At 43.4% G+C, this 27,332-nt stretch overlaps 1 protein-coding gene across 7 annotated transcripts in view; it reads right to left on the reverse strand.

Annotated features, from left to right (window-relative positions):
* NFIB (nuclear factor I B) overlaps positions 1-27,332 on the reverse strand; it is a 630,357-nt gene that overhangs the window by 141,309 nt on the left and 461,716 nt on the right. For 5 of the 7 annotated variants that reach the window (XM_085633741.1, XM_085633700.1, XM_085633748.1 and 2 more), the window contains exon 4: positions 11,354-11,422. The exons of the other annotated variants lie outside the window; for them this stretch is intronic. In XM_085633741.1, coding sequence (XP_085489867.1) covers positions 11,354-11,422 — 69 coding nt within the window. The remainder of the gene's footprint in view (positions 1-11,353; positions 11,423-27,332) is intronic. 7 annotated transcript variants of the gene reach the window in all.

Raw genomic sequence — 27,332 nt, forward strand, 5'->3', positions numbered from 1 at the left:
CAAGAGGTTGGTGAATGTGTAGTTTGCTGTGAACAGGTAAATATGGGACCAGAGTGAAAAAAATGCAGCTTGTGCAGAGTCTTGGTAAAATGTTTTCTGAAGGCCAGCACTTAGTGGCTTGGGGTAATTCCAGATTGCTTCATAAACCTGCCAATCAAGCCAAGACAATTAGTTTGAGCTCAGACAAAAAATATCATCAATAGATGCTAGATTGACCTTCAGTGCTAAAATGAGCAGTGTCGCAATAGGCAAGTCCCATCCACCTGGACGCAGGTTTATCTAAACATTACCAGTTCTATTTATTCCAGTTCTTTGGGAACATCTCTTTTCTCTGGGGTTCACATGTTTCTAAAAGCCCCCAATTCTGTAACAGAATGGAACTGAGGTACATGAACATATAACGATTTGGCAAACAAATCATGTATCCCTTTATGCCGGCTATGCACCTCTGAATTATATCATGTTTGTGGTGTTGCATGTACCACATGAAAATGTAAAGCAAGTAGAATAGAATCCAAGTTCTCTTGCCACAAGCTTTCACTGAACATTTCACCGCATATTAGGCCTTCTCACACCCCTTAGTTTGACAGAAGCCATCTCAAGTAGCTCTCATAGACTGCATGCGTGCAAAGAAATGTGCCTCCTTCCCACGAGTTATCTGAGACTCTCCTCACTGAAGGCCCTTGGTGGAAGAGTGGACATGGTTCAGGCCTCTTGTATAAGGAGCTAGTGTAGAGTGAGTGGGTGTTTTGGAAATGGGTGAGAACTGAGAAGCAACAGCAGATGGGACGACAAACCGATTCAGTCATCTAATCCTGCCGGCATGTGTTACTCTTTTTTTCTGCCTTCTGTGACACGTACAAGAGTCGTATGTTCTGTCAAGTAACCAACAATGTTCCAATACAAGGAAAACTTAGCAAAACCAGGCATCATAAAGCAGTATTCAATACATGAGTCTTTTGTCTGTTACATTGAACTGTTCAGAAATTAATGACCACTAAACACTTACATCTATTGTACGTAAATACAGGTTTATTGTTAGTGCCTAATATGTTGAAGGCGTATATATCTTAGAGATCGGGGACCTATGAGGGTCATAGAGGTTGGTCCTGTCACCACTCTGTTTTTAGTATTTGTCAATTTGTTCAGTGGTTGAGTGTTTATAGTCTAGGGCGATATGGGAACTAGATGTTCCAGTCTGAAGCCAATTAGTGTAACAGGGATCAATACTTCTATACAATACCTTACCAATAATACCTATAAAGCTATCTTAGCCACTACATTTTTGCCACAGTATGAATGTTCTTGGCTATCCTTTAACCTTGCAGAATGTCTCTGCACCATCTAATCATGGTGTAGACTGGATTCTCTCTGTCAATGTCATTTCTATTGGAAAGGTTTGGCATAAATTGGCCTTTGAAAACGATTCATGTGACCAGTTGATGGTCTCTGATGCTAACATATGAATTACGGCTGCTTTTCCATCACTGGCCCAAAAGAGATAGTGTTAAATGTGTGTTGGCGGGTCAGTCTAAACAGTTACAGATCACATGACACAGCTAAATTCCCCTACTACCTTGAGACAGGGAGAAAGGTTCAATTTACAATGGAGAAGTGGTGGTGGTGAGAGAGGGAGAGAAGAAAGGGGAAGTATGCAGGAACATCAAAGGAGACAAACACTAATGGAAAACTGAATGGTTGTTTTTTTTTAATGCGACAAGTATAGGGTACAAGACTCTAGGGAAAAATATTCCTGGCAGTGGTTGCAACTTCTGGGACAAATAGAAAAGGCTCTATTTAAATGTGAAGCCTTCTACACTGAGGCTAGTGCAGCACTTCAGTCCCCTGCAGCTTACGGGGATTTGCAATTTGTGACCAGGTTAATGTAGGGAAGTGAGAGCAACAGTGCTGTCATGAAAACAAGGTCGTGTAAAGGTTATTCTGGAGTCCAAGGTGAGCCAGGGAAGCCTTTCCACAACTGATGAGTGGTGAGAGTGCGCTGCAGTCGGAAATCAGTGTATGTTTCAAGGACTGACTGTGTTTGCACTGAGTAGCAGCTTCTCTTTAAAGTTTCAAAACAGATTCTTAAAGGATCTGGTAAATCATAAAGACCACCCAGAATTGTAAATAGGCATAAGACAACAGCCGTGCGTAGAAAATCAGCCAGAAAGAGCTCTACGAGGGCCTATCTGTAGGAATGCAGCACAGTCGTCAAATTTATATTCAGTTTGAGGGGGGGGGGGGAATCATCCATGTAACTACACCACTTCTGATGAGCAGTCTCCTCGTGTGAAACTGTGTCATTTACCAAAATGGTGCATCCTCTACCGAGGGCCTTTCCTTTCATTTAGTTGTTATCTGTTATATATCCATGCAGCTAAATCCTTGCCCACAGGCAAATGGCCCTCTTTAATAAAATAGCCTGCTCTGGTTGCACATGACACGATGGAGTATGGACATTCGTGTGATTTAAGTAACAATTCTTAAGTATTCCGAGCTATTACGTACACAGCGTCTGCAACTGGACCTGCAACGTAGCCAGCTCAATTCAAATACAACAAAGTTAACTGTTTTGAACATTGCTTCCACAGACCCCACAAAGTCACATTCAATTACGAAACAGTGCATCACCTTTATTTAATAGAAGTTCACGTTTAATAGTTACGCTGGTATTGTATTTAAAAGACGGGTCCACGGACGTCCAACTTTCTTGGAATTGAGTCATTCACAGAATTTGGCCATTTCTTATTTTGTGTCAAAGTTCTGCTGGGTGCTGCCCTTTTTAAAATTAAACATGAGTGTCCATGTTGTCATTTTTATGCAGGTGCTGTTCCTGGCAAGGGTGCCAAAGGCAGTGGCGCCATGCTTTGCTTTGGCACTAAAAGCGACTGCATTAGGGATTCAGTAGACTTTTATTGTATTGTATTGTAATTGCATTTATATAGCGCTTACTACCCCTGACGACGCGTCAAAGCGCTTTTTCGACAAGTAGTACTGGATATTAGTCAGTTATTTGGATTGAGAAGGATAGCGGAGGGATAGAAGAGGGAAAAACGTTTGCATTTTCATAGCGCTTGTTACCCCTGATGGGTGTTGAAGCGCTTTTTTGTAGAGTAGCACGCTACTCTGGAACCCATAAAGGATTAGTGGTGAATTAGTATAGTGAAATATGAAAGTAATTTGAGTGGTGGGTATGTTTTTCAGTTATTTGGATAGAGAAGGGTAGCAGAGGGATAGAAGAGGGAAAAGGTTTTGCATTTATATAGTGCTTGCTACCCCTGATGAGGTGTTGAAGAGCTTTATTCGGCGAGTAGCATGCTACTCTGGAACCCATAAAGGATTAGTGGTGAATTAGTCACGTCGCCACTGTACCTGTTGCACTAATAGCTTGGGTCAAGCACCCCTTCCCTTGACTTAAGCAACATTTGGCTCACTGCAGCATTCGCTGCAGCAATCATGTCAGCAGCGTGTGCAAAAGAAGCACCTTGCAGTTTTATGTAGTGTAAATTTGGCCCAAAGGCATCTCAGCGCTTTAAATGAGCGCCACATTACATTACACAAGGTCAGTTTTTTTCTTTTTACTGTTTATTGTTTAAGGCTGCTCCACCAATATAAGGGGCGTTTTGACGTAGCACGATTCTCGATATAAAAGTGCTGATCCAGCCACCAAGAACTGTGCTACGTCACAACGCCCTGGCCCTTATATCGGTGGAGCAGCCTGTCAGTCATTGAGCTCTGCAGCGATAGGTTCAGGAAGCACACCAATAAGTTAGCAGTCATGTGAATGGTCCAAGTGGGATGTACAGCTCAATAGCAGCCTGGGAAAGGGCAGATCGCATGGACCTTGCTGTGTTAACTGCCGTCAAAATTGTTTTCATCAGGCACTTATTGCATCACGTTGCTCTGGAGAGACCTGTAAACTCAAGTATGTTTCTCAGCCACTGGGGAAATGTAATATATTTATATATGCGCAGTGCTCCTCTGAGGTCCTGCTTTCAGAGCAGCGCATCAACTCAAGAATCTGAAGTCTGTCCAACTCCCAGCATTTTCCCTGACAAACTTTCTGATGCCCTGACGTCGTCTTGTGTCCACAAGTGTATTTGTACACAGTACCAGGGCACATGAGTGAATTGGATGAGCACTGTTGACTAACTGAGATAATTGAACTGACAAAGACTTTCATTTTCAAAAACAGTTACAGACAACCAACAGGTTCAACCGCACTCTCATACCACAAAGTGAGAGCTTCAGCGGTCTGGAGGCGCTGTGACCCCACAGGCAGAAAGATTAAGACAACCGTCTGGGTGGCCAAGAGTGTATAGGGTATGGGTCACTTGTCTAGCCAGATTGGAAAGGCTCTGTATTTTAAATGTGGTGGTCTCAGATTTCTGTTCTTTTGTTCGGGGGTGACCAGCATATGTCAAATAGGGCCAGGACAGCACCATTTGTTCGGATTCCTTTTGACTGTATAAATTAGCTTTATTTATACCCATTGTATTAATTTATCCTGTCTGGCTATATGAAAATCTGGAATGGATCTGGCCCTCATGGATTTACTTTGGACACCACTGATCTATCTTTCGTCTCTTATTAACACGCGGCAGAGAAGTTTGAATGCGCTACTATTGTGGAATACCAGCTTAAAATGGAATGGTTTGCTTAAATTAAGGACAGCAAGGGATAGGGAACAGGCCTAAATTCCAATGATGAAGAAGAGAAAATGTTGTGGTTCATGCACAGACACTTGGGGCCCCTCTTGAACCCCCTCCATATTTTCAAACTGCCATCTTAAAATGCCTCCACGGAGAGAACACGCGTCAAGTGATAAAGTGTGTAAAGGTCCAGATATGTCTAATACACTTCGTTTGACCAAGGGCATCTGGACGCTGACCTCGGCAGGGCAGTCAGACCAGGGGTTGATTCTTGACTAGCAGTATGGAATGCCAGGTGGTGGAAAAACTCAGGGAGGGTGGGGAGGTGTTGTAATGTAAATGTATGTGTCTTGTAAAGCGCACTGCTGCCCTGAGGCATCCTGGCGCTGTAGACCGCTGGTGAACCTGTCCTGGCTATCCCTGTGAGATGGTCCCTCCAGGGTGAAACCAGGCATCCCCGGCAAATGTGGGGGGCCGTTGTGGAGAGGAGGCAAGCTAATGCCCAGAGTCGCCGAGTGTGATCCCTGGTTAGAGTAGGCACCGAAGTGAGAATTATCGAGTCCGCTGGCGCTGGTCCACGACCCTGCCGCGTCGGGGATTGAACCCTGGTCCCGAGCAGTCCTCTGCTTCTGGGTCTGCTTCCTCTAACCAGTGAGCCACACCTCTCCACACTTGGGGAGTAACACAGAAAAGGGAATTGAGTAAGGAAGGGACACTGTGCAATAGATCAGAGAGGGAGGAAGACACAGGCAGGTTGACCCACAGAGGCGGGGGCATCGACATCGTAAGGGAAAGGACTTTGATAAGAGGAGCGGTGTGTTGCTAAGTAAGAGTTAACTGGGGTATCTTGCATGTCCTCTGACTACTTAAAAAAGCCCTACACCTTTTCCAGAATATTTTGGAGAAAAGTCTTGCAAAAAACTATAATTAACTCATCTAAATCTGCATGAATGTGACCGCGCAACAACATTAAACAAGCACTGGCCAAGCCAATAGGTTTGCTTTTTGCATTTTTTTTTATTGGGAACCATATTAGAAAAAAAGACATTAAAAATAGGCTGCCCCTGAAAGTGGACATTGTGTTTGTAATAAAAATGTAAAAATTAAAGAAAAAAACACGTTTTAGTTTTAATCAGATCATAGGCAATTATGACTCTTAGTGGTTCAAATAAAAAGTAACTTATGCTATTATTCACCTTGAATGACAGTACATTTTTTGTTTACAGCTATTTTCACGGATTTGAAAGTAAACAGAATTATGTAGTGTGAACCGCATGACAATCTTGCTGGGGCACAGGAAGTCTTGAATGTTTTGTAACACAACAAGATTTCAATATTCCTAAATAAACTTTATAAATATTTCGAAATGTATCAGTAGCAAGGAAAGTACAAACGAAGCACATTGTTTTTTTTCTAAATCTGGCATGTGATGGAAATAAAGATTTTAATGCGATCAAAACAAACCAATGCTCTTTACCTGTTTCTTCTTTCTGTAATGCTTTGCTTTTTCACAACCTCTATTACTAAAGGGAGGTAACACTGATGAGAGACACTCCCAAATCTGAAAACCGCTCCAGCACCACTGACAATGAGAGAAGAGGGCAGACCTAAACTGCCTATTTGCTTATGTGCATGTATATTTTATTTATGATTTTTAGTATGACATGAGGCTTGTTACACAGCTAACACTGTCTCAAGGTCTGACCTAAAGGTTAAGGACTTGCTTTTCTGTTCTGGCCACTTGTGAGGTCTCAACTCAAACCCAAACCTTCAAGATTGCTTCTCTACCCTTCCGTTTGAGTCGGTCTGCAGCATGACTGGTTAAGGTATTAACTGCTATTTTATGCTACCTACCACTATACAACTATCTACTCTGCTCACTACTTTAAATCCACAGGTTGAGCTTAACCTAGCCTTTTTTTTAGTGCGCTAAAGGCTTTGCTGAAATTCAATCAGACGACACCTACAGCTCTCTTTGATTTGTGTTTCAGTCTTTCCCTCTTTTATCCACTCCCTTCTCTATTTCTCTGCTTCAGCTTCTCGTCTACTTTGTTTCCAGTCGCCTGCTCTCCATTTCCTTCACGCAGTCAGACATATCTCAAAGACTGGGTCGGCCATTTATTAATCACAGACATGCAATTTACCCTGTATGCGTATCACTAAATTTCAAAAACATGTTTTTGGCAACTTTCTTTAAGAGTGCTGAATTCCATTTCTATTTCTTGGAGTTGGCATGGCTCCCCAAACAGGGCTTCCCAGCACGAATATGAACAGAACCAGGTTAAACAGGCCAGATGTAATATAGCCACACTTAGTTTCAACTGCTTCCAAAAGCTTCCCAGAGAGGTGCAAAGTATTACCCTGAGGGGTAGCGCATTCCACAATTTGGGCCCCTAGAATCTAAAAGCTCACCCTCCTTGTCTGAGCAACTTAACATGAGGGGTGACAGCAAGGCTCAAGGAGCCTGAGTGCAGACAGCACTTCACAGAGTACGGAGACTCTAGATTTTGGAGATATTGGGGGCCGAGCTGGGTCATAGGATTATGCATGAAGCATGTCGCTGTAAACTTAACGAGCTTAATGATGGTTAGCCAGTGCAAATTCCGCAGATAGGTAGAAGCCAGAGGCGTCCCATGCAGGTAAGCGCGGTGAGGTGGGCCGCGGGTGTGGGGCGATTGACAAACGACGGAATAGGGAAAAGACTCAGCGATGCGGTGGGCGCAAGGTTATTGGTTTTATTTATTTATTTAGTTTTCCTTATTCCGTCCGTTGTCACTTCCCCCGCCCCGCCTCACCGCACTTACCTGCATGGCTGCGACTGGTAGAAATCACAGCATGCAGAGGGGCATGACAAAGAAGTAGGGCAGCTGCATGCTGAACAGTCTTTAGCCTCTTCAGCAGTAACTTTGAGTCTCCCAAGTAAAGCACATTGCAGTAGTCAAGGAGTGAGATGATGAGAGTTTGAAAAACCATTCTTTGAGCTGAGCCGGGAAGGAGCCAAAGAATCTTTCTCAAGCATTTGAGGAGACCAAAGCATCTTGCGGGCACCTTATTGATCTGGTGACCCATTGTTAGCTTGCTGTCTAACCAGATTCCCAAATCTTTGGCCACCTGTTTCGAAGTAGGAGGTGTCTGTCCCTAGTTCTTTTGGCCACTATTGTGGACCCCAAAGGTGTGGCTGATTATCCACAAAGAAAACTTCCCTTTTATTGCTGTTTAGTTGTCAATGATTGTCTTTCATCCTTTGAGCTACAGCATCTAGGCATGGTCTGATTTTAAAACATTTGTTAACCTCTAAAGTAGACAAGGAGAAGACAATTTGCATTTTATTGGCATATGAGAACAGTGTAAGGACAAAGTCCTCCACCATGTCTGCGCCAGGGCGGGAATAAATGCTAAAAAGTGTGGGACTCAAGCAAGATCCCTGTGGAACCCCACACGGCAATTAGCGAACAGAGGACAAAAAAAAAAAAGATCTCAATGTAACTTGAAAAGTACATCCTTGAAAAAAAAAAGAATGGAACCACTATAGAGCCAAACCCTAAATTCTGCTTTCTTCAAGCCTTCAAAGAAGTACAAAATGAGAAACCGTATCAAAAGCCACACTCAAAACCAAGAGAATCAAAGCAGCCATCCCTTCAGCATAAAGAGTTGCTCAGTGACCCCTAAAATGGCAAATTCAGTGCTGTGAGCAGGGCAAATGCCCTATGAGAGCCATGAAGAAGATTACAGGATCTAAATGGTAAGAAATTTGCACATAAATGTGTTTTTTAAGTAACTTTGCTAGCGCCAGCAAAAGCTCGATTGAGCAGATGTTTTCAGTCTTCAACGCATCCAGTGACAATTTAGTAAGTAAACGCATAACCATAGCATGTTTCTATACAGCTAGAATAGTGGCTTGTGTGAGGGACATATTCATGAGATCAACCCATACTGGGGAAAGAATTTCACTGCCCTTTTTTAAAATCCACAACAGCGCAGTATAAGACTGTGATCCATACTTAATGGACGTCAAAAGAGACTCGAAGGTCAGGGCACTGAGGAAATGTAAGGACAACAGTGTGGATTCCTGCCCCCGGCTACCAACAGGGCAGGGTACTTCCTCCACTGCAGTGCCATAGGAGGCAAGGATGTCAATTACGTTTTAAAAAAAGAAGTCAGCAAGTTCATTACAGATTCCTTAAGAAAAGGACAGTGGTGGTGTCATACAGGTTGGATCCATCAACGGACTGACTATAAGAAGCAATACCTTTGAAGAGTTATTGGTGCCGCAAATTTTGTCATCATTAAAAGCTGAGACTGCCATGACTGGCCTTACGGTACAATTTTAAAGCTTCCTGATACTTTACTTTATCAGAGACGTTATACTATTTCAGCCCGGTGCACACCAAGCGCTTACAGCTTTTCTTTTGAACTCGAAGCTCCTGATTAAACCATGAGGCAGGTAAGCGAGCCGTGCATTTAAGAGCCACAGCATTCGGTGCAAGAACATCTAGTGTGGACTTCACCCAGTTGAGAAACATACCTGCTCGTCGCGCCGGTCGCCAGCCACCACCTTTCCTCCACGCAGGAACCAGGAAGCAAGCACCCAGGCTCCTAGCCAATCACAACGCTGCAATGCAGCGTTGTGATAGGTCTGAGCGCCATGGGTAGGCGCTCAGATGGGGAATGAGAGCCTGGGTATGTTCTCCACCTAGGCTGTTTTGCAGCCTGGGTGGAAAACCTGCAAAGTGTGCATGAGGGCCGGCCAAACCTACATGCACACTTAAGGTGCAGCGTCCACTCCTCCCTGTGATCCAGGGAAGCCCAGCCCTGCCCTGCTGCTTCAACTGCAAGCTCAATGCAAAATATAAAATGATAATAATGGAGGGTTAATTTCATCTTATGTTTTTGTAATGAGCTTGCAGTTGAAGCAGTGGAGTGACGCTCCTCCACCTTAGCGGACGAGCTGCCGCTGCTTTCTGCCTCTTGCTCTCATTCTTTTTCTCTCACAAAAGTATATTCAATGTATGTAAAAGTGCGGCCAGATATTACCCACAGAGGAGAGTTATACACATGGGGCGTCACACAACGCTACAGTAGATTCTTAAGGTATCACAATTACACTTAATAATAAAAGAAAGAGCTATTTGGTTTGCATGCATTTATATTTCACCCCGTTATTTTATTTGATCCATTTTTGACTTAGATAAGCAGTATAAAGTGGCCCTCAACTCCATCTTTTCTTTTAAAAGCTGATATGTGATACATCAAAGCTATTAGTCACTTTGCTCTCTGTCCTTCATGTACAGGCTAATATAGTTCACTTCTCTCTCAGTTAGAATATCATAAGTATAGCAATGCTTTAGAATTAGCACTGCATTTAAATATATTGAAATGTAAACATTCCCGTTTTCCTCTTAAATTTTTCATGAAATATTTTGTTTCACATTTTAAGACCCTCTTACGAAAACAGTCTTTGCCGCAGCATTAATGGTGTACCAATAATAAACTATCATAGCCTTCCAAGCTTTGGTAATATCATCACCCTGTCAACACCCACACGAACACTATATTTAAGAAAACCACAGAGGAAGGTGAGCTGAAACTATTTTATGAAAGGGATCATAAAAATAAAGTGCTATTTCCAGGTAGGTGATTCATCTTCTCTACTACGTCATTCTTTATTCAGTCAGGCGAGGTAACACATTTTTAAATGAATTCGTTTGTGTGCATTGACTATATTTAGAGTAAATTCACTATTTGCATTAATCCATTTAATTTCATTTCCTATTCTGCTTTCTAATTGTATTTGACCTTGTTGTAAAGCAAGCAACTGACATCAAGGAAAGACTGCTTCAAGTAAAGGACATAGAGAAAATACTTGATCAGCCTTTCATCTTTTCTAAGTGGTAAATTAAAACCACATTCGCCACTCAATCATTTGAAGAAGGTTCTTGTTTTCACTCAGCCATTTACCGGACCACTGTTTGCTAAATTTCAAACTAATTTCTAACTGCAATACCACTGTGAATGGGGGCTAGTCAGAGCAATACTTTACTCTACAGCGGAGACTGGCTGATCATAACCCTGGATCATGGTGGAGGTATTTTGCTATTCCCAGAGAAGGATTTCCTGATAGACAGTATTCCCCGTTGGATGTGGGATTGGCAAAGTGATTGGCAATCAGAAAGTGCAAGAACTAGCAGCGAAACTGGCCACAGAGGAACGCAAGGGGAATATAGTGGTGCACTCCTAGTGTGATAAACTGGCATTACAAAAAAGTTCTGCTCAGCCTGTTCACACTGCCATATGGGAACCTCTGTCATTTCCGGGGTGCATACAAGCACAGACAAATCTGATGCATCATCCAATGAGATGCGGACTTATTCACACATATTTTCTTTGTTAATATATGCTTTGCTTTTATCATGACTACATTCTCTTCAGAGTATTGCATATTGCAGAATCGACCATGTGTGCATTGACTTTTCTATGTCATTACAGATCCTGGAAGTCACCAGGAAAAATAAAGAAAAGGCTTTCCCATGTCACAGTATAGCTAATCACTACAACAATCCACACATGCAAGCAGTATCCCACGTATTCTGTAGGGACTTGATAAAGGACTGCATCTAACATTGGTAAGGAGCCATAGCACAGTACATATTGTCTACCTGACGGATCCGGTGGAAAGCCACTGAATGCAGTTTGTCACTTACTTCTGGACACCCGCACAAGCTCGGACACATTGAAGACTCCAGACTTCACAAAACTTTCCTCCAGGTACCCTGAAAAAAGGAAGTTTGGGATCAGCAAGCATAGTCAGGGAAACTGAAAACAAGCCTGTCACCTACACTTCTCATAATTCTCTGACAATTCGGTTTCCTTTCTTTGGCATCATACCACAAAGTAACGGGGACGGGGTGCATTTGTTTAAGAAACCTATGCTCAACCTGTACGAAATTCTTCAAAAAACTACCAGTGGATAAAAAAGTTCATAGAGTGAACCACAATCTCAAATCCACAGAGAAGTCATTTATTGAGCACCTACAACCCACATTATAGTCTTATGATCAGGGCATAATGAAAAGGTTTCACGAGAAGACATAGATCAAAGAAACACATACCGGAAAAACTGACTTAATACATATTGGAAAAATATTGATATTACGTAAATATGAATCTACAAAAATGTCAAACAGTTTTAAATTCCGAAATCTAGCCAAAATCACTTCCCACCTATTCTTTGTTAACTGTTTAAAGTCCAAGCTGCATATAGTTTTGAAGTGCTCGATAGTGGGGTTAGCTGTATGTCAAGATTTTCGAGGGGAGATATTTATACGGATGGGCAAAGTATCAAACATTTTCTCTGCTTCATGACTTTTCCCTGAAAAAATGCACTGCCTTTCAAAAAACTTAGTTTGTGGGAATCTGACCAAAGTTGAGAAACCTAGCAAATTTCACAAACGTATTATTCTAACCCACACTTTTATGTGTGAATGAGGGGAGAGAGGCAATTTTCCAAGGGAACCGAAGGCTACAGTCTCACTAACTAGAATCAAATCATGCGGGATACTTTAGAAATTTCACAAACCACTATGTTTGTCCAACTTCAAAGGCGAAGTCTGAAACTTCCTCTATTGTTAAGACATACATAAAGTCTATATTCTGTAAGTCAATATTACTAAGTTGATATTTTTCTAGTCTATGCGTTTTTTAATCCATATTTCTTTGTGCTTCTAATGGATCTCTGCATCCATTAACATAGAAAAATATTTTAAATATTAAGGTGCAAAAAGCCATTCAAAGAAGTTTGCAGTAGAAAGGAAAGACTTAAATTGAGACTTTACAGTCTACCTTGGCAAATCTTTAAACGCCATTAAGGTACATGCATAGGAAGCGGAAATGCTACGTTTTTAACAGAATGCACAATTTTATTTGATTGACCTAACTCCTAGGGTGATTGGGAAGAAACTGGAATCATCCTAAACCTCACACTAATCACACAAGTGGTTAGCACAACCTTCCCACAAGAGAACAACTGCAAGTAAGTTCATTCAGCACACACAATAGTTAGACTGGATTTGAACGAAAACTTAAAAAACTAAATCCAGTCTGTCATTAATGATGGAAAAATACAAGACAAAATTACTCAGGCCACTGAGCATGACATATGCTTTTTCCCTGTCTGTATCACTACAAGGAAATTCTTTGGAGAAAAGAGTGTGACAGGGCGATGCATTCATGAAAACTACCCAACTGCTGTCCTTGAATATTTCCTGGTGTTGACATGATAAATGTTAAAACATCAAGTAAACTGAAAAGAACATTTCAGAACAATGATGCTCCTTCTTCGAGGGTCATATGCTTGCAATGTGGTTGGAGTGAGTAATTGTGAGAATGTCTGTTGTGGTGTGCCTGAAGCGTGGCTGAAAGCCACAATATATATAGACAAACCCATGAGCATTAGGAAGCAAGCTGATATTATTGTAGTATAGGTCTTTTGTAAAAGTGTGTTAGCAGTTTTGGAGATCTACTTGTGGGAATAGTTGTTTCTTGTAATGGCAAGTGCAAAGTTGTTAATCTTCTTGTAGCTGTTTAAATGTAACATGGGGTATTAATGAGCCATGTTATGCCTTAAGCGTAAGCGGGTCAATTACAATACTAAGATCTTTTTGAATGTTGTACATTCTGCCCTGGAGACACCTACATTAGCCATCTCAATTAGTTAAGACCTTATGTGACCAGTATATGAGTTTCTTTCCTCCCTTGTTTATGAACCAAGCCTACATTCTTTATGAGGAGCCCTAAATGAAGGATGCTGATGAAGATGTGCCACTGCATGCAAAAGGAGCTCACATTCAATATTTATGCAGAGAAGCACAACAGACCCACAACTTCTCATGGTTGCTTTGGGAAACATACTAGCATGTAGCCAATCTGTGGCCTCCACACTTGGGCAGATGGGTATTGTAACTTGAAGAATTACAGCCAATGCAATTCACTTAGAAAAAGGCCACGTGGGCTGGAGTAGAGATCAGTGAAACCTGGTGTGTTTACATGAATGGATTAATTTTTTTAGAGGTTCTTTTAAATGGTTTCTCTTCCACCTTAGAAGGTATAGCTGTTTACATCTCAATTGGTCTGTCTTTGTATCTGTCCATCAGCCTGCCTGTTTGCCAGTCTGTGCATGAAGCTACAATATGCTATACTGCAAAAAGGAAACTGGTCACACACCTTTGAATACACCTAATAAAAGATGTGCGCATAGACAATTAACAGATGTGCACATAGACCATGGGTGCTTTTGAATACACCTGATAAAAGATGTGCACATAGACCATGGGTGCTTTTGAATACACCTGATAAAAGATGTGCACATAGACCATGGGTGCTTTACTGGTTACTGATGGAAAAGGAATCTTGCTATTTTCTTAAGTGAAGTGATGCTGTAGCTGCCATGAGGAAATGTGCCTCTCCTACAGACTCTGTCGCTGGTGACTTTGACATTAAGCAACTGAATATCAATGTACCAGAAGGTCAAAGTGTGAGAGCCCGTGATCGTTTCCGGCCTTTACAATCATTTATACTCACAAAGAGCAATGCTTGGCCCCTCCCTTGTAGGTTATAGCAGGGGATAACTGCCTCTCTGCTCTATGGATGGGTTGTTTTGCAAAATGTCATGTGCACTAAACCTTATAGCAAACATGTAGCTCATGTACCTTCTGACGGCAAGCATATGATGCCTCCGCCACTATTGGGGTGACCAGATATTGAAAACCAAAATCCGGGAAATTTACGAAACATGGAAGAGGGACTACAATTTGACAAAAAAGAGGAATGACAAATGACAGCGCTCATCAACACAGAAGAGGCACCAAGGAACTAAATTAAATGCACCTTGTAAACCCAGCTTCGTGTGTGTTATTTAATTTTCTTTCTTTCCAGATTTGCTAGATTTTCCTACCTTGGAAAACATAAACATGTGCATTTACCTCTTTACAGAGGCCCCTTTCTGAAAACCTGGACAAGTGCAAAATTTGCCAGGATATACTGGGACAGCTGGTGAAAAACTAGGACAGTCCTGGCAAATCCCGGACGCCTGGTCCCCCTGCCTCTCCACCCTGTGCCTTACCTGTTTTCACCTGCTTCAAAGGATTTAAATTCATTTAAAATGTGTTTTTCTGTACACTGAAGTATACAGCCAAAGTATCAATTTCATACATAATTGATCGACCTATTTTTGTATATTGAAGCATAAGATTATCACGTGGCAGCTGTGCGACCAAGGGAAATGCTGGGTTTTTTTTCGATGAGTATTCTACAAGCATTAGGAAGGCATGGTACTAACCAGTAAGACAATGGAAAGAAACATGTATCATGGACATTTCTCTTTTAAGACTCACTGGTATGAATAGAAGCAATTGTGCTTGGGAAAGGCAAATATTTACCGCAGAGGTCATGACATCTATATTTCGCCTAGTGTACAGAGAGCTGGATAGCCAACAGGAGCTGCTTCAAGTCTGCATCAAACTGACAGCAAGAGCTGGGCTTAATTTGCCTTGCCGACTCAAGCGACAGTACAGTCAACATTCTGTAGGCCAATGATTAGGAGGCCGAATCATTTGCAACATTCCGTCATTCACGTGTTTCCATTTTGTGCAATGCTAAGAGGTTCAATGGCTCAGGATTGCAATCGAGCAGAGAGGGAACCCGTTGGAATTATGGGAAGGTGCTCTCCTATGCTGAATTTGGTTTCAGAAGCATTTTGTGAACCCATGCTTTGTCTTCTCATAAGGGGAATCAATGGAGGCATCCATGGTAGTGCCACAGTGTGTCTGACATTGGCCACATACATTTGATGTGGAATACTGTAGCACTCTAGATTTTTTCTGCCTGGGCAGACTCCTGTGACCTTACTTGACCTTACTTACCCTTACTGTTTCAACTTGTATCTTTTATGTGTGGAAGAGACCCCCTTTTAACCAACGTCTGTTGCCTGCTGTATTTTTACTGCATTTCCTATGTTTTTACCTTTTTTTTTTACTTTTCTTTCCTATAATGCTTTTATTTTTACTGCTGCCCACTTGTTTCCTGTTTTTAGTGTCTATCTTCTGTGCTGTGCTTCTCTCCCCGTTGACACACATCCATTCCTCCCCGCACTCTTTCACACCTCCCCCCACCCCCCTTTTCCCTCTAATTGAGTTCTTAATTTCATTGTTTCTCCCTTGGTGACTTGATATTTCTTATGTCTTATTAGATTGTCCACGTATTATTATTTATTTTTCTCTTTATACTTTAACAGCACTCCTCAAATTGTAGCCATTGTCCTGATGATGACCTTAATTGCATAAGGTCGAAACGCCGTCGACATCCCAGTGTAATTCACGGCCACCTAAGGATTAATACCTTATAACAAATTATTTATTGTATTTATGTAATTTGTTTTTTATTAATGTTTGTTTTCACTTTGCGCCGTTTCACACTGTATATATCACTTGTGTCACTGCACTTATCACCTGCACCGAGCATGGTCAGTACACAATTGGTGTATTTTTGGCTACTCTAATTGAATTTAATTGTACTATAGTGCTGTTATAACTATTTGTATAATAATAATAACAAATTTCTTACTTTGATCTCTCGTTTCCCTTCCTTCATGATTTATACATTTTCTTAAAATTGTCCCTGTAATCACTGGTTGAGACATTGTTGTTTTGGTATCGTGCTTCTCTCCCCTGCAGGAAACTGAAATGTCTGACAAACGTACACGTTCTGACGAGACTGATGTGGCTTCATTGTTTCAGATATACCAGTATGCACAGAGTCCGCATTGCATAAGGAAACCGCCATGTGCACGCACATGGAGACTCCCTTGGTCCCATCCTGTTGCGGATGCTCTTCAAAGCTCTTTGTTGCTAATCGGTGTTATGTATGTGCCTTTGGTCTCTTTTCAATGCAATATATGGATGACATGGCAACAAACAGAGGGCTGGGGGCCCAGGTGGCATCCAGTGACCACCCAGCTGCCCAAGCAATATAGGCTGGTAAATATTGTGCGGTACCGAGGCTTAAATTTCATGAAGTAGGAATTTCAAGAACTTGCGTCTCTTGAATATTAACTGAAAATATGGAATTGCTCTGGCACATGAAGACTGGGCATCCCTGCTAATGAAGGTGAAACTCTGCTCTCCTACTCTACTACTCTAAAACAGATTCCTAAGGAAGCGGTCTTCTCCTCCGAACTGACGAAAATCATTCCCCCCTTTCCACAAGCACTCGAAACTCCCTCAGCGAAGCAGGCTATATCTCGATTCCCACTAATCCCAGCTTAAATACTGCACCATCTTCTCTCACGCTTCAAAGCCGGTACATATGTCACAGCTTGGTCTCTGATTCCATCTGCCTCTCTGTTAAGATATGAGCCACATTGAATGCCCATAACCTCATTTTTCCATTATCAGAGTAAAATTACTATCTGACTGCACCTTACGCGTTGTGTGTCAAGTAGCAAAACACAACAACGCCAAATATGTCAGAGGGGAGGTGATGCCAGACTGACACACTGATTATTCAAACTGCCTGTCTCTCCGCTCTATGCAATGGGTGGTCAGTCGTGACCTTCGATGAGAATGCTGACTGGTTGACATCGATACAGGAGTCACAGATTACTTATTCGTCAATGTCCCACATGGTCAATACTAAGACAATACTAAGACAATTAGCCTTATTTGGGATTCATTGATGAGAAGAAGCCTGGTCTGGGATGGGGATGGTTGTTAGATGGACACAGGCTGTACTGCAAGTGTAATTTCTCTTTGGTAAACCAATGGTGCCCTGACAAGTGATAGAATTGTAACTCCTGTGTCAGAATGTATTAAAGAATTGAACTGTCACCACCTGCATTTTTGGGGTTGCACGACAAAGCAATGGTCTGATCCTCCTTAACAAACATTTCCCTCCACCCCAGGGACCAGTTCACCCAAAATAGTGACACATTCCTCTGCTGTTTGTTTCCCTGCTGTTGAGACCCTTCTTAGACAGTATCCACAAGAATCACCTTGATACACGAATTGCAGAAGTGAAGCAGCAATGAAAAGACTATATCTCAGTCCCCTTTGCGGATGAGAGGAAAACAAAAGCGGCTGCTTGTGCACAAGCAATGCATTTTTGTGTTTCTCCCCAAAACATAATCTGTGCAAGTGTATTCCTAAACTGTCAAAAACATTTCTCTGTTTACAAGACTACTCAATAATGGTTACAACAAAGTATGTGCTTGTGTTTACAAGCCATCACACGGTACCTTGGGCCACTAACAGAGCTCCGAAAGAGACCAATCAAGGCAGGTTTTTTTCATTGGACTATTTTTGGGAGTGGGAAGTAATTCTAGATGTATCTCTTAATTTGTCCTTGTGTTTTGTCGTAGTACAAATACAAATATGATTTTCTGGCACTTCTCAGTATTTATTGCGTACCGTGCCAGAGGTTAGGGATTTTGCTGCAACTGATGACAAGGGGGCATGTAGAGGGTGGCCTCCTAAAAGGGGCCTTTATGAAGACATTGTATGGAACAAAACTGCTCTTGTAATCTCTGTGTTCCCTTTGCAATAGACCTCCCCACCGCTTTATATCTGGCTTCCATTTAGGGCTTTGCTGAGCGGACCTCAGACAGCACTCTATACAGTGACCATGAATTACAACCACCAGTAAAGCGATCAGCACGGAAACATATATGAGATAAAGCACCCCCATCTGCAAACGATAAGGATTTCCAAATCATGCATGGATTCCGTAATTATCTAGCGACAGGAGGTGACATCTTGAGTCCCTTTACAAAGCCACACACCTTCAAGGTGTTTCATAATCTGGCTTAATCTTTAGAGATATTTTCTTTATTATAATATATTGCCCTCCCTCCCTATTTAGGGCCCATTAGAAGTTTGTTGGACTCAGGCCCGTATCTCCCCCTTCCCACGAAACTACTAATTCCCTGGGCATCTGCAATTTCAGGGGGGAATTACTGGTGATGATAATTTAATGCAGAGTTGGTGTTCCGGCAGCAATTCTTATGTTTTTCGATGTTTAGGGGCAGAGTTTCACCCTGTTCCTCCAGTTCTTGTAAACCCAATGGCTCTGGTAGCTCGTGTTACCAGCTCATTGAGGATTACCGGGGAAACCATTCATGTGGCCCTTTGTTGGTAAATAGATTATTGTGCTCTCCCTTCCTTCCAGTACTTTGTATACCCCGCTCCGTTTACATGTGCTGTGGCTCATAGGTGGGATACTGGAGCCGCTGTGGCTCATAGGTGGGATACTGAAGCCGCTGTGGCTCATAGGTGGGATACTGGAGCCGCTGTGGCTCATAGGTGGGATACTGGAGCCGCTGTGGCTCATAGGTGGGATACTGGAGCCGCTGTGGCTCACAGGTGGGATACTGGAGCCGCTGTGGCTCACAGGCGGGATACTGGAGCCGCTGTGGCTCATAGGCGGGATACTGGAGCTGCTGTGGCTCATAGGTGGGATACTGGAACCGCTGTGGCTCATAGGTGGGATACTGGAGCCGCTGTGGCTCATAGGTGGGATACTGAAGCCGCTGTGGCTCATAGGTGGGATACTGGAACCACTGTGGCGCCACCGTGCTCTCTCTACCTAAGGCAAAGAAAATCAACAACTGCAGCAGCACAGCAGCAATCATGCACATTCATTTTACCAGCATTAGGACAGTGCCAGCAATACTCCTTGTACTGCAAGACTCAGACAATGGTGAAGCAACAGCACAGTCTCAAAGTAACTGATGCACCCACACTTTTGGCCTTTGCAACAAAAAGATGTGCGTTTTGCTGTTTTGGAATAAGCGGATTGTTTACTGAAAGGTTTCTAAAAGGGCACCTAGTCATCCATCTTGCCTATGTGTATCATAATTTAATTAAGAGGGAAGGGACAACCTAGTTCAAATTCGGGGGCTGTATGAAGACAGGATGAGGGTCCACACAGCACACTCATTATTTTGATAAAGCTACCGACTCTAATGAGGAGAAATAAATGAGTCACCAGTACTGGACTCCTCTCCCCCATAAGTGTAATATCACCCTTTTGATTTCATATATGAAAAAAAAAAAACATTTTATCTCATCTTTACATGCTATTTTCAAACCGGATATTCTTCTAATTGGCAGGTCACCTCTTGATTTATTACTTCTGCCTAACTTGCCCTACTACCGAATTATTGCTTCTTTCTCTTCGAAGAATGCTTGCTATGAAAATAAGCAACTGTGTTTGGCAAATTATTAACGCCATCAAGAAATGCAACATTTTTCAGTAAGGAACCAGTCTAACTCACACTTATGCTTCTGCCAGACCTATAGTATTCCTGGCACTTGAAGCATGAGGTTTTGCTATCTGTTAGTTACTATGGTGCATGTTACTGGCTCCATGTACAGAACATTAATGCTGCTGAAGCATGTGTGCTACAAACCAACAAAGGGCATTCATATGTCATCTAGCATTCAGAAAGAGGTTGGTACAGTGTACAACCTCTTACAAGAGCCTTTTACAAGAATAATTTAAGAGTACGCTACAAGGACAGTAGCCTGTGCCCTTTCTGGTGTGCTTCTTTGAATTTTCTCAACTTCCTCTCAGAAACCCCTAATCTACTAAGAATCATCCAAGAATCACGATGAAAAATACAGGTAGCTACATTTCGCTCAAACAGCAAAACATACTCTCCCAAAATGTAAAGTTCTGTGCAATAATTCTTTCTTTCTCCTGCCATGTCGCATTGCAAACAATGCCGCCATTTTCTGACAGACTGGACATACATGTATCTAGTTCTTAATAGACAAGGAAGGTTTCAACCTCACATTAGACTATACAAGTGCAAATATATCATTTCTTTCGTTTTTGTTGAATGCCACAAACCACGCCGTGGCTTCACACGGTGAGTTCAATGGCAAACAATAACATACGAGCTGTAAAGGAGGAAGCAGGAGTGATTGGGAAGGAAGAACGTAGATTAGAAGAGTCATGTATTCAGGCTATTCTTGAGCCTAGTGGACAGTTTTTGCAGGAGAGTTGTTCCAAATCGTGCTCTCATTATGGCGAATGCATGGCCACATTTGGTTAGCGTCCAAGGTTCTCCTGTGTTACCTGAGCTCAGTTTACAACAACGTGATTGAATTATGGGGTTGAAGTATTTTAGGCATAAATCATGTGTTCCTCTATGGTCAATGCATGTTTCCGTGAATTGGAAGTACCCTGCTGCTGCGACCAGTGGACTGCCGTACAGATAGGCCAGATGCCATCACAGCAGACACCTCTGTATTTGGAGAGTACACTAGAATCCCTGGACAAGGTTGTTTTGAGGTTCAAGCGGAGACTGTTCTCAAACCATTAAGAGCGATTTCTCCTACCACTGACAAATAATAAAGCCAGTGATCTGCTCACAAAAAGACAAACTACTGTTCTTTGAAGCTGAGTGCTTTTAAACACACGTGCATCATCACCCTAAGCACCATTCAAGTTTTTTTTTTACTCTAGAATGGATGTTTTTTTTTTCTAGTGTTTACATTTTGTTTTAAAAAGCTTCCCTCTAAGGCCCTATGCCAGGTGTTGTCACTTTTGGTTGCATCTGGCTGGTGTGAACGCACTTTTCTCATGGGAAACTGCACCGCTGCACACAAGTTTGTAGTTGTGCCACAGAAATATAGATTAATTAACAAGTTCTTTGAAATGGCAGTAAATTCTTATTTCGTTGATGGATTGTATAGAAAAAGTTATTTGAGCTGTAACACACTGCATGGAGGGGCTTTGAAAGTGTGTGGGAAGGTTATAGTGTGCAATATTATGTATGGTGTCAATCCTCTTAAATATAGCAAGAACACCCACCTCCCCCAAGTCACAAACCTAGTAACTTCTAAGGTTTTCTTAATCATTGTCAGTCTCAGCTAGACAGCACATGCTCTGTCTCGAAGAGATTTGTTGTGTTTTATCTGTGGGATTACAGGCCTCCCATCTCCTACCACTGGTAAATTTCAGGTTCGCACTCATTTTCTTTGATGACATCCGTCATGGCATGCGGGCGTCATCATGCCTTCTTCTTGTGTTTGGCCCTCCCATAGTGCATGGACCAAGTCAATCTCTCTTTACACTGCTTCCAGTTTGCGGATCTCTGTTTTTTTTTGCTTTTCAGCACTCCAAAGGAGTACTTGGGTTTTCAGGCTGTCTCTCTTGTACACATACACGCATACCACTTAAATGCATGCTCGTGTACATAAACAAATGCATTTCTTAACCCCTTCGCCGCAGCGCGAATTCCGCCGCGGCGTTGGGGGGGTTTTCGGTGAGCGCGGCGCCGCTGTGCTCATGACGGAACCACACCGTCATGAGTCACGGGCGAGCTGTGCTCATGACGGAGTGGTTCCGTCACGGCGCCGCCCACTTACGCTACACGCCCGCACAGGCGGGGAAAAGGCGCTGCGTGGGCGGAGCGGCCGCCAACGGCGTCAGCATGACGGAACCACTCCGTCATGAGCACAGCGCGACCGTGGCTCATGACGGAGTGGTTCCGTCATGAGCAGAGAAGGGGTTAAAAAGTTGTTACAACATGAACGGCACTTATTTGTATTGTTTGCACGATCCGAGCGCTTGCTTCATCGTCCATCCTGCCATAGCAGGAACACAAGCCAATGGTATTGGAGCGCTTTAAGTGCTCACCAGTTACATTGCACAACACATTCATTTTTGTTGCTGATCCTGCTTCTGCTAGGGATTTTTACCCCGCCGTTGCCTGCCCTCTCCCCATCCATTCCTGCTTCACTGCTTGACCTGTCGCCCCCCCTTCCACCTTCCTCGTCCCTGCTGCTTTTTTTTTTTTCGCAGGACCTGAAGGTATTGGAGTGCTTGTTCCATCATCTTGCCATAGTGCTAACATCAGCCGATGGTATTGGAGCACTTTAAGTGCTCACCAGTTACATTACATAACACATTCATTGTCGTATGCAGGGAGAAGAGTCACATTCATTGTCGTATGCAGGGGGAAGAGCAAATGATTTGCTCAGAATCACAATTGTTCAGCCAATCCCGAAATTCGAACCTGGTTCCCCAGTGCCCCTGTCAGCAGCTCTGGCTATTATGACACATCCTTGCATCACTTCAAAGCTCCTCGGCTATTTCTCACTATCACTTCCACATTTGTTCAGCAAAACCCTGTCAACACTGAAGAAGCAGTGGCAAAGCCAATAGATCTCCGCAATGCCCGAGCTCTTGGCCTTGTCAATGTGAATGTCTTTTAGCCATGTTGCCTAGTAGCACATCTGCCATTCAGCATGGCTGAAAGTCGCTGAAAAAAGCGATATGATGCGGCCAGAGCAGGCCATGTCATAGCGCTATTTTGTGTTAGGAGGGGCAGGACAATCATCTTAACATGGGGGGCAAAGAGGCTTGGCGTCGGCTCAACATCCTGAGATTTGGGCTTTCAGTGACTTTTGGCATGAAGAACAGCAGATGTGCTGCTAGACAACATCGCTAAAAGACGTTCACATTGACACGGCCAATAGCTTGAACGTTGCCAAGACCTATCGGCTTTGTCAATGCTTGTTTCAATTGTAGACAATGATATTTCAGAGGAGCAGGGTACAGTCAGTGTGGATGACTTCGAAAGATTTATTACTGTATTTTTATTGGCCTCCATTTCCAATTCGTTGACATAATGTTGCGTGGCCCAGCCTTAATCGATTTTTAGACACTGGGCAAACATTTGCAAGCAAGCAAGAACATAAATTCGGTTTGGCCGAGATATCAAGGTGCCCCATGCCCATTCTCAGCAGGTTATGCAGGGCCTGTTTCTACAGTGTGCACAAATACCAGAAAGCAATGCTACAGCCAGGACCGGGGCGGCAAGGGTTAAGCAGCTTACACAACTTCCACTTTTGGCTGGTGTCCGGTGCTAGCTCCAATCGCCTTTTCCTCTTGATCGCTGGACCGTGAAAGCAGATTGCAAACATCAGACTTTGCTCCTCGTGCCCCCTTCGTTCTCACTCAGTGAGCCAGTGCAGGCTGCTGTCATGGCCAAGGTCAGCAACGCCCCGAGCTGCTGAGAAATCCACTTTTGCTCATCAGGTTGCAGAAAAACATGATTGTGCCTGAAATAAGGGAGCATAGCAGGGCTAGCGGAGGCGTTTACAGCAAGTGTACTTTTAGCTACGCGTGTGTTAACCTTAAAGAAGGGCTGGTTTTATATCAAGGATAACTTCTGGGTCGGATGTAGAGGACGGCAAGACCATGGTGCCTACTATGGTGCCAACAGAGGGAGAGGATATGGCACTAGGACAAGAGCCACCGACCTTGGAACTGGGGGACCAGGTTCAAGTCTCGCCCCTCAACTCATCACCTTGTGATTCTGGGCGAATCATGTAATCTCGCTGTGCCTAAAAAAAATTGAATGTGATAATGTGTAATGTAACTGGTGCTCATGAAAGGGGCACCAATACCTGTGGGTCGCGTTTGTACTTTATAAAACTGCATAAAAAACACATTTCCCCAAAAAAGCAAGGTAGGTGTGGAGGATTTTAAGAGGTTTCCCACAAAACAGCAGTTCCTGTATTGAAGAGGATGGCTAGTGGGACAGTCATTTTAAATTTGGGAGAAAACACGGCAAAATGCCATGTGGAAAGTGTTCATTTTTCATGTATTAACTTCCAAATAAATTGTAACATTTTTTTTGTGGGTGCCATGTGGAATCTCACTGCCTTCCGTTTTTCAAGTCTGAAAGACACAAGAAATTGGAGCAGACAGACTCAGAAGAGCGCCAGCAAACTCATAGGAACAAACACTGGCCCCCTGCATTGTTTAAAAAAAAAAAACAGTCCATGGCTCCAAAACGAGAAGGGGTGTTTTAAACACACTCTAGTCTTTGACTCTCTTTGTCGTATGATCCGAGTTTTTACAGCAGTAACCATGTCCAAACATGGCTTACAAAATGTGGAATATTAATGTGTTCGTGGTGGCAGGATCTAGTCCCAGCCCCACATTGTGGGGAGACACGATGCTTACATAGCTGTGCTTCCCAGCAACTGGTATACACACTGGCTTTGGAGGCTCAGATTAGATCACTGTGTGGGCCGATGGCTGGCTTGCTGCCAAAATCTGAGAGTATCCGCCGCTGCAGCCGCCCACAACACTGGCCTTAAAACCAGTGGCCGCGGGCTGTGTGCCTTCCCCACTTTCTTTTAACAGCCGTGTGTAAACATGCCCCCCCCCCCCCCCCCCCTTCCACTATACCCCTCCTCGCACCCCCTCCTATGTCCCGTCTGTCCTGGCCGACAAGAGTCTCGAGGCTTTCTTTAATTGATTAAGAGCTCAAAAGGCGCGCCTTTTCAAATCAAGATGTTTGCAGGAGCCCTTTCTTTCCTTTGGTACGGCCCCTCTTCTCGGATTACTTGCGAGCTTGACTGTGACGTCTGCTTTTGCAAATCCCTAACTAGGCCTGTTCCTGCCCTTTCTGGGCAATTATGCTGCCATGAATAGGCCGCTTGTTCGCCCAGCGTGCCACACCGTCCCGTCTAGCGCCGCGGTCTCGAGCGGCCCATTGTTTCCACGCAGCCCCGCATTCCGATGTAGCAGAGGGAGGTGAAAACTGTTCCGAGCAGGTGGCACGGGCGGATTTATAGTTTGACCCGGAAACGATCGGGTTTGGAGAAACGTGATCCGTTTAAAAAAGGCGTCAGCAGAAAACAAGCAGAACCTGCCGGGAAAGGTGTCGCCAGTGCACCGGAAATGGAAGCTCCGAGGGAATGTGTCAGGTGGCACGACCAGTGCGCAGGCGGCAGGTGTAGCGCTCACCACGATTTCCAGTGTTTTCATGTCGTGTTTTGTGAGATTTTTTTCCGCTCAAAGTCCTCTTTTATTTAACCTGTTCTCTTTCTGCTCGTTTTATTTCAACGTACATTTTTGGCACACGTTTCCCAGTTTCATCGCCTTTGATACCATTATCCACTGCAATAATGGTGCAGAGGTTTTTCAGTTGAAAACACTTTAGCAAATGTTTTGTTCCCAGCAACGCGGTTTCTCCGCAATAAGCATTTTCCTCTAGTCTTAGCCCTTCCTCTTCATTATTCCAACTGGCACTGTCTACAACCTTTGCGAAATGAAAGAAACAGCATTGATTGCCTTGAACATTTTTTGGCCTGAGTACTTTCTTTTACCATGGGAGTGCAAAGCAAGGTCGACCATGAGACCCAAGAGAGGGAGGTGGCGCTGGGCCAACGAGAAGCTCGGACATACAGACACATCATTCTCGCTGGGTTCCCACCCAAACACAAGACTTTCCATTTTATTTGGCCTGCAACTCCAGGTGTGGTTTGACGATTGTACAGGTGTGTGCATGCGTGACCTATTCTATCTTAAAAGGGCACCATCTTAGTGAAAAGAGCATCCCTCCCACACCAGAAAGAAAAACGAACAAAAGAAAAGCAGACGAACAGTCCAAAGCTGAACGAATGCACATTGCTCATCCTAAAAAGCCACTCAATCTCGTCCCCTCTCAAACAGGGAGTGTATGGGGGTTCCATGCCAGTCTTGCATGTATGTACAGCATGGGGGCGGGTACTTGGGAGTACGGTCAATCCCAGAGAAAGAGACACAGGGCCCGGCAATCCTGTACCATTGGGACTTTCCTTGATTCCTTGCGTTACCTAAAGCAATCCAGATTCACGATCAGCAGCAAAAGTTCCAAAAGATTTTTCTTGCACTGGTTTTTTTTCTTGCACACCTCAAAAAAAATGTCATTCCGTGCACTGCCAAGGTCCCTCAAATTGGGGTGGCCCTCATCACAATGCCAGACGCTGGCTGGCACCACATTGGCGCTGCCTCCAACTATCACCCTGGGATATCCCTGGAACTCCCCCAGCAACGTACTGTGTGCACAGCAATGGAAGGAGCGGTCAGGATCACTGGTACCGAGGGCTACAGGTGGCATGAAGCCATGCCTGTCGGGTTTGTGTTGCACCATCAGCCCCCATGCCGGTCACTGCCAACACCATGGCATTGCCATGTGACAACATAACTGCCCTTATAATTGAAGAGCAAACCTGCCAACAGTGATGGTGGGAGAGTGGGCAGGCAGTGGGAGGTTCACGGTTCATTGTCCTACTCTATGAAAGGCAATTGTTAAAACATTTTCACCGAATACCTGGTGGCAGCAGGGTCTGCATCAGCAATCTCAGTTACAACCACAGCATCCCTGCACCCTGTAGAAGAGGAACCATACATAGGGAAATATGTAAATGCAGATGGGTGATTTAAAAAAAAAAATGGATTTTACATTTCCATCACCGGTATGGTATCAGTTTGTGTGGATTTCCCAAAAATGTCTAATCACAAGTTTCACTTAAAATGGCACTTTCATGGAAGGATGAAAAGTGTAATTATCAAGCAGCCCGCTCATTCATTCAATCAACCAACCATTGCATTCTGATGAAGCTGGAGCTAATCGGACACTGTAGGCACCATACTTTTTAGAAATGTTGTTGCCTTGAAATAGCACGATGACCAATGAGCATGATTATCACACAACAGTACCCCCCTCATTTCTTGACACAGATGGAAAATTAGTCTGCTGTAGCTTCTTAGCCTTATGTCAAATAGCAAACTGAGTGCTACTGTTCTCTTCTTTCACAGAGAGAAAAGAGAAAATGCTCAAGG

Source organism: Triturus cristatus, chromosome 2_1 (genome assembly GCF_964204655.1).
Source record: "Triturus cristatus chromosome 2_1, aTriCri1.1, whole genome shotgun sequence".
In the NCBI taxonomy this organism is placed as follows: Eukaryota; Metazoa; Chordata; class Amphibia; order Caudata; family Salamandridae; genus Triturus; species Triturus cristatus.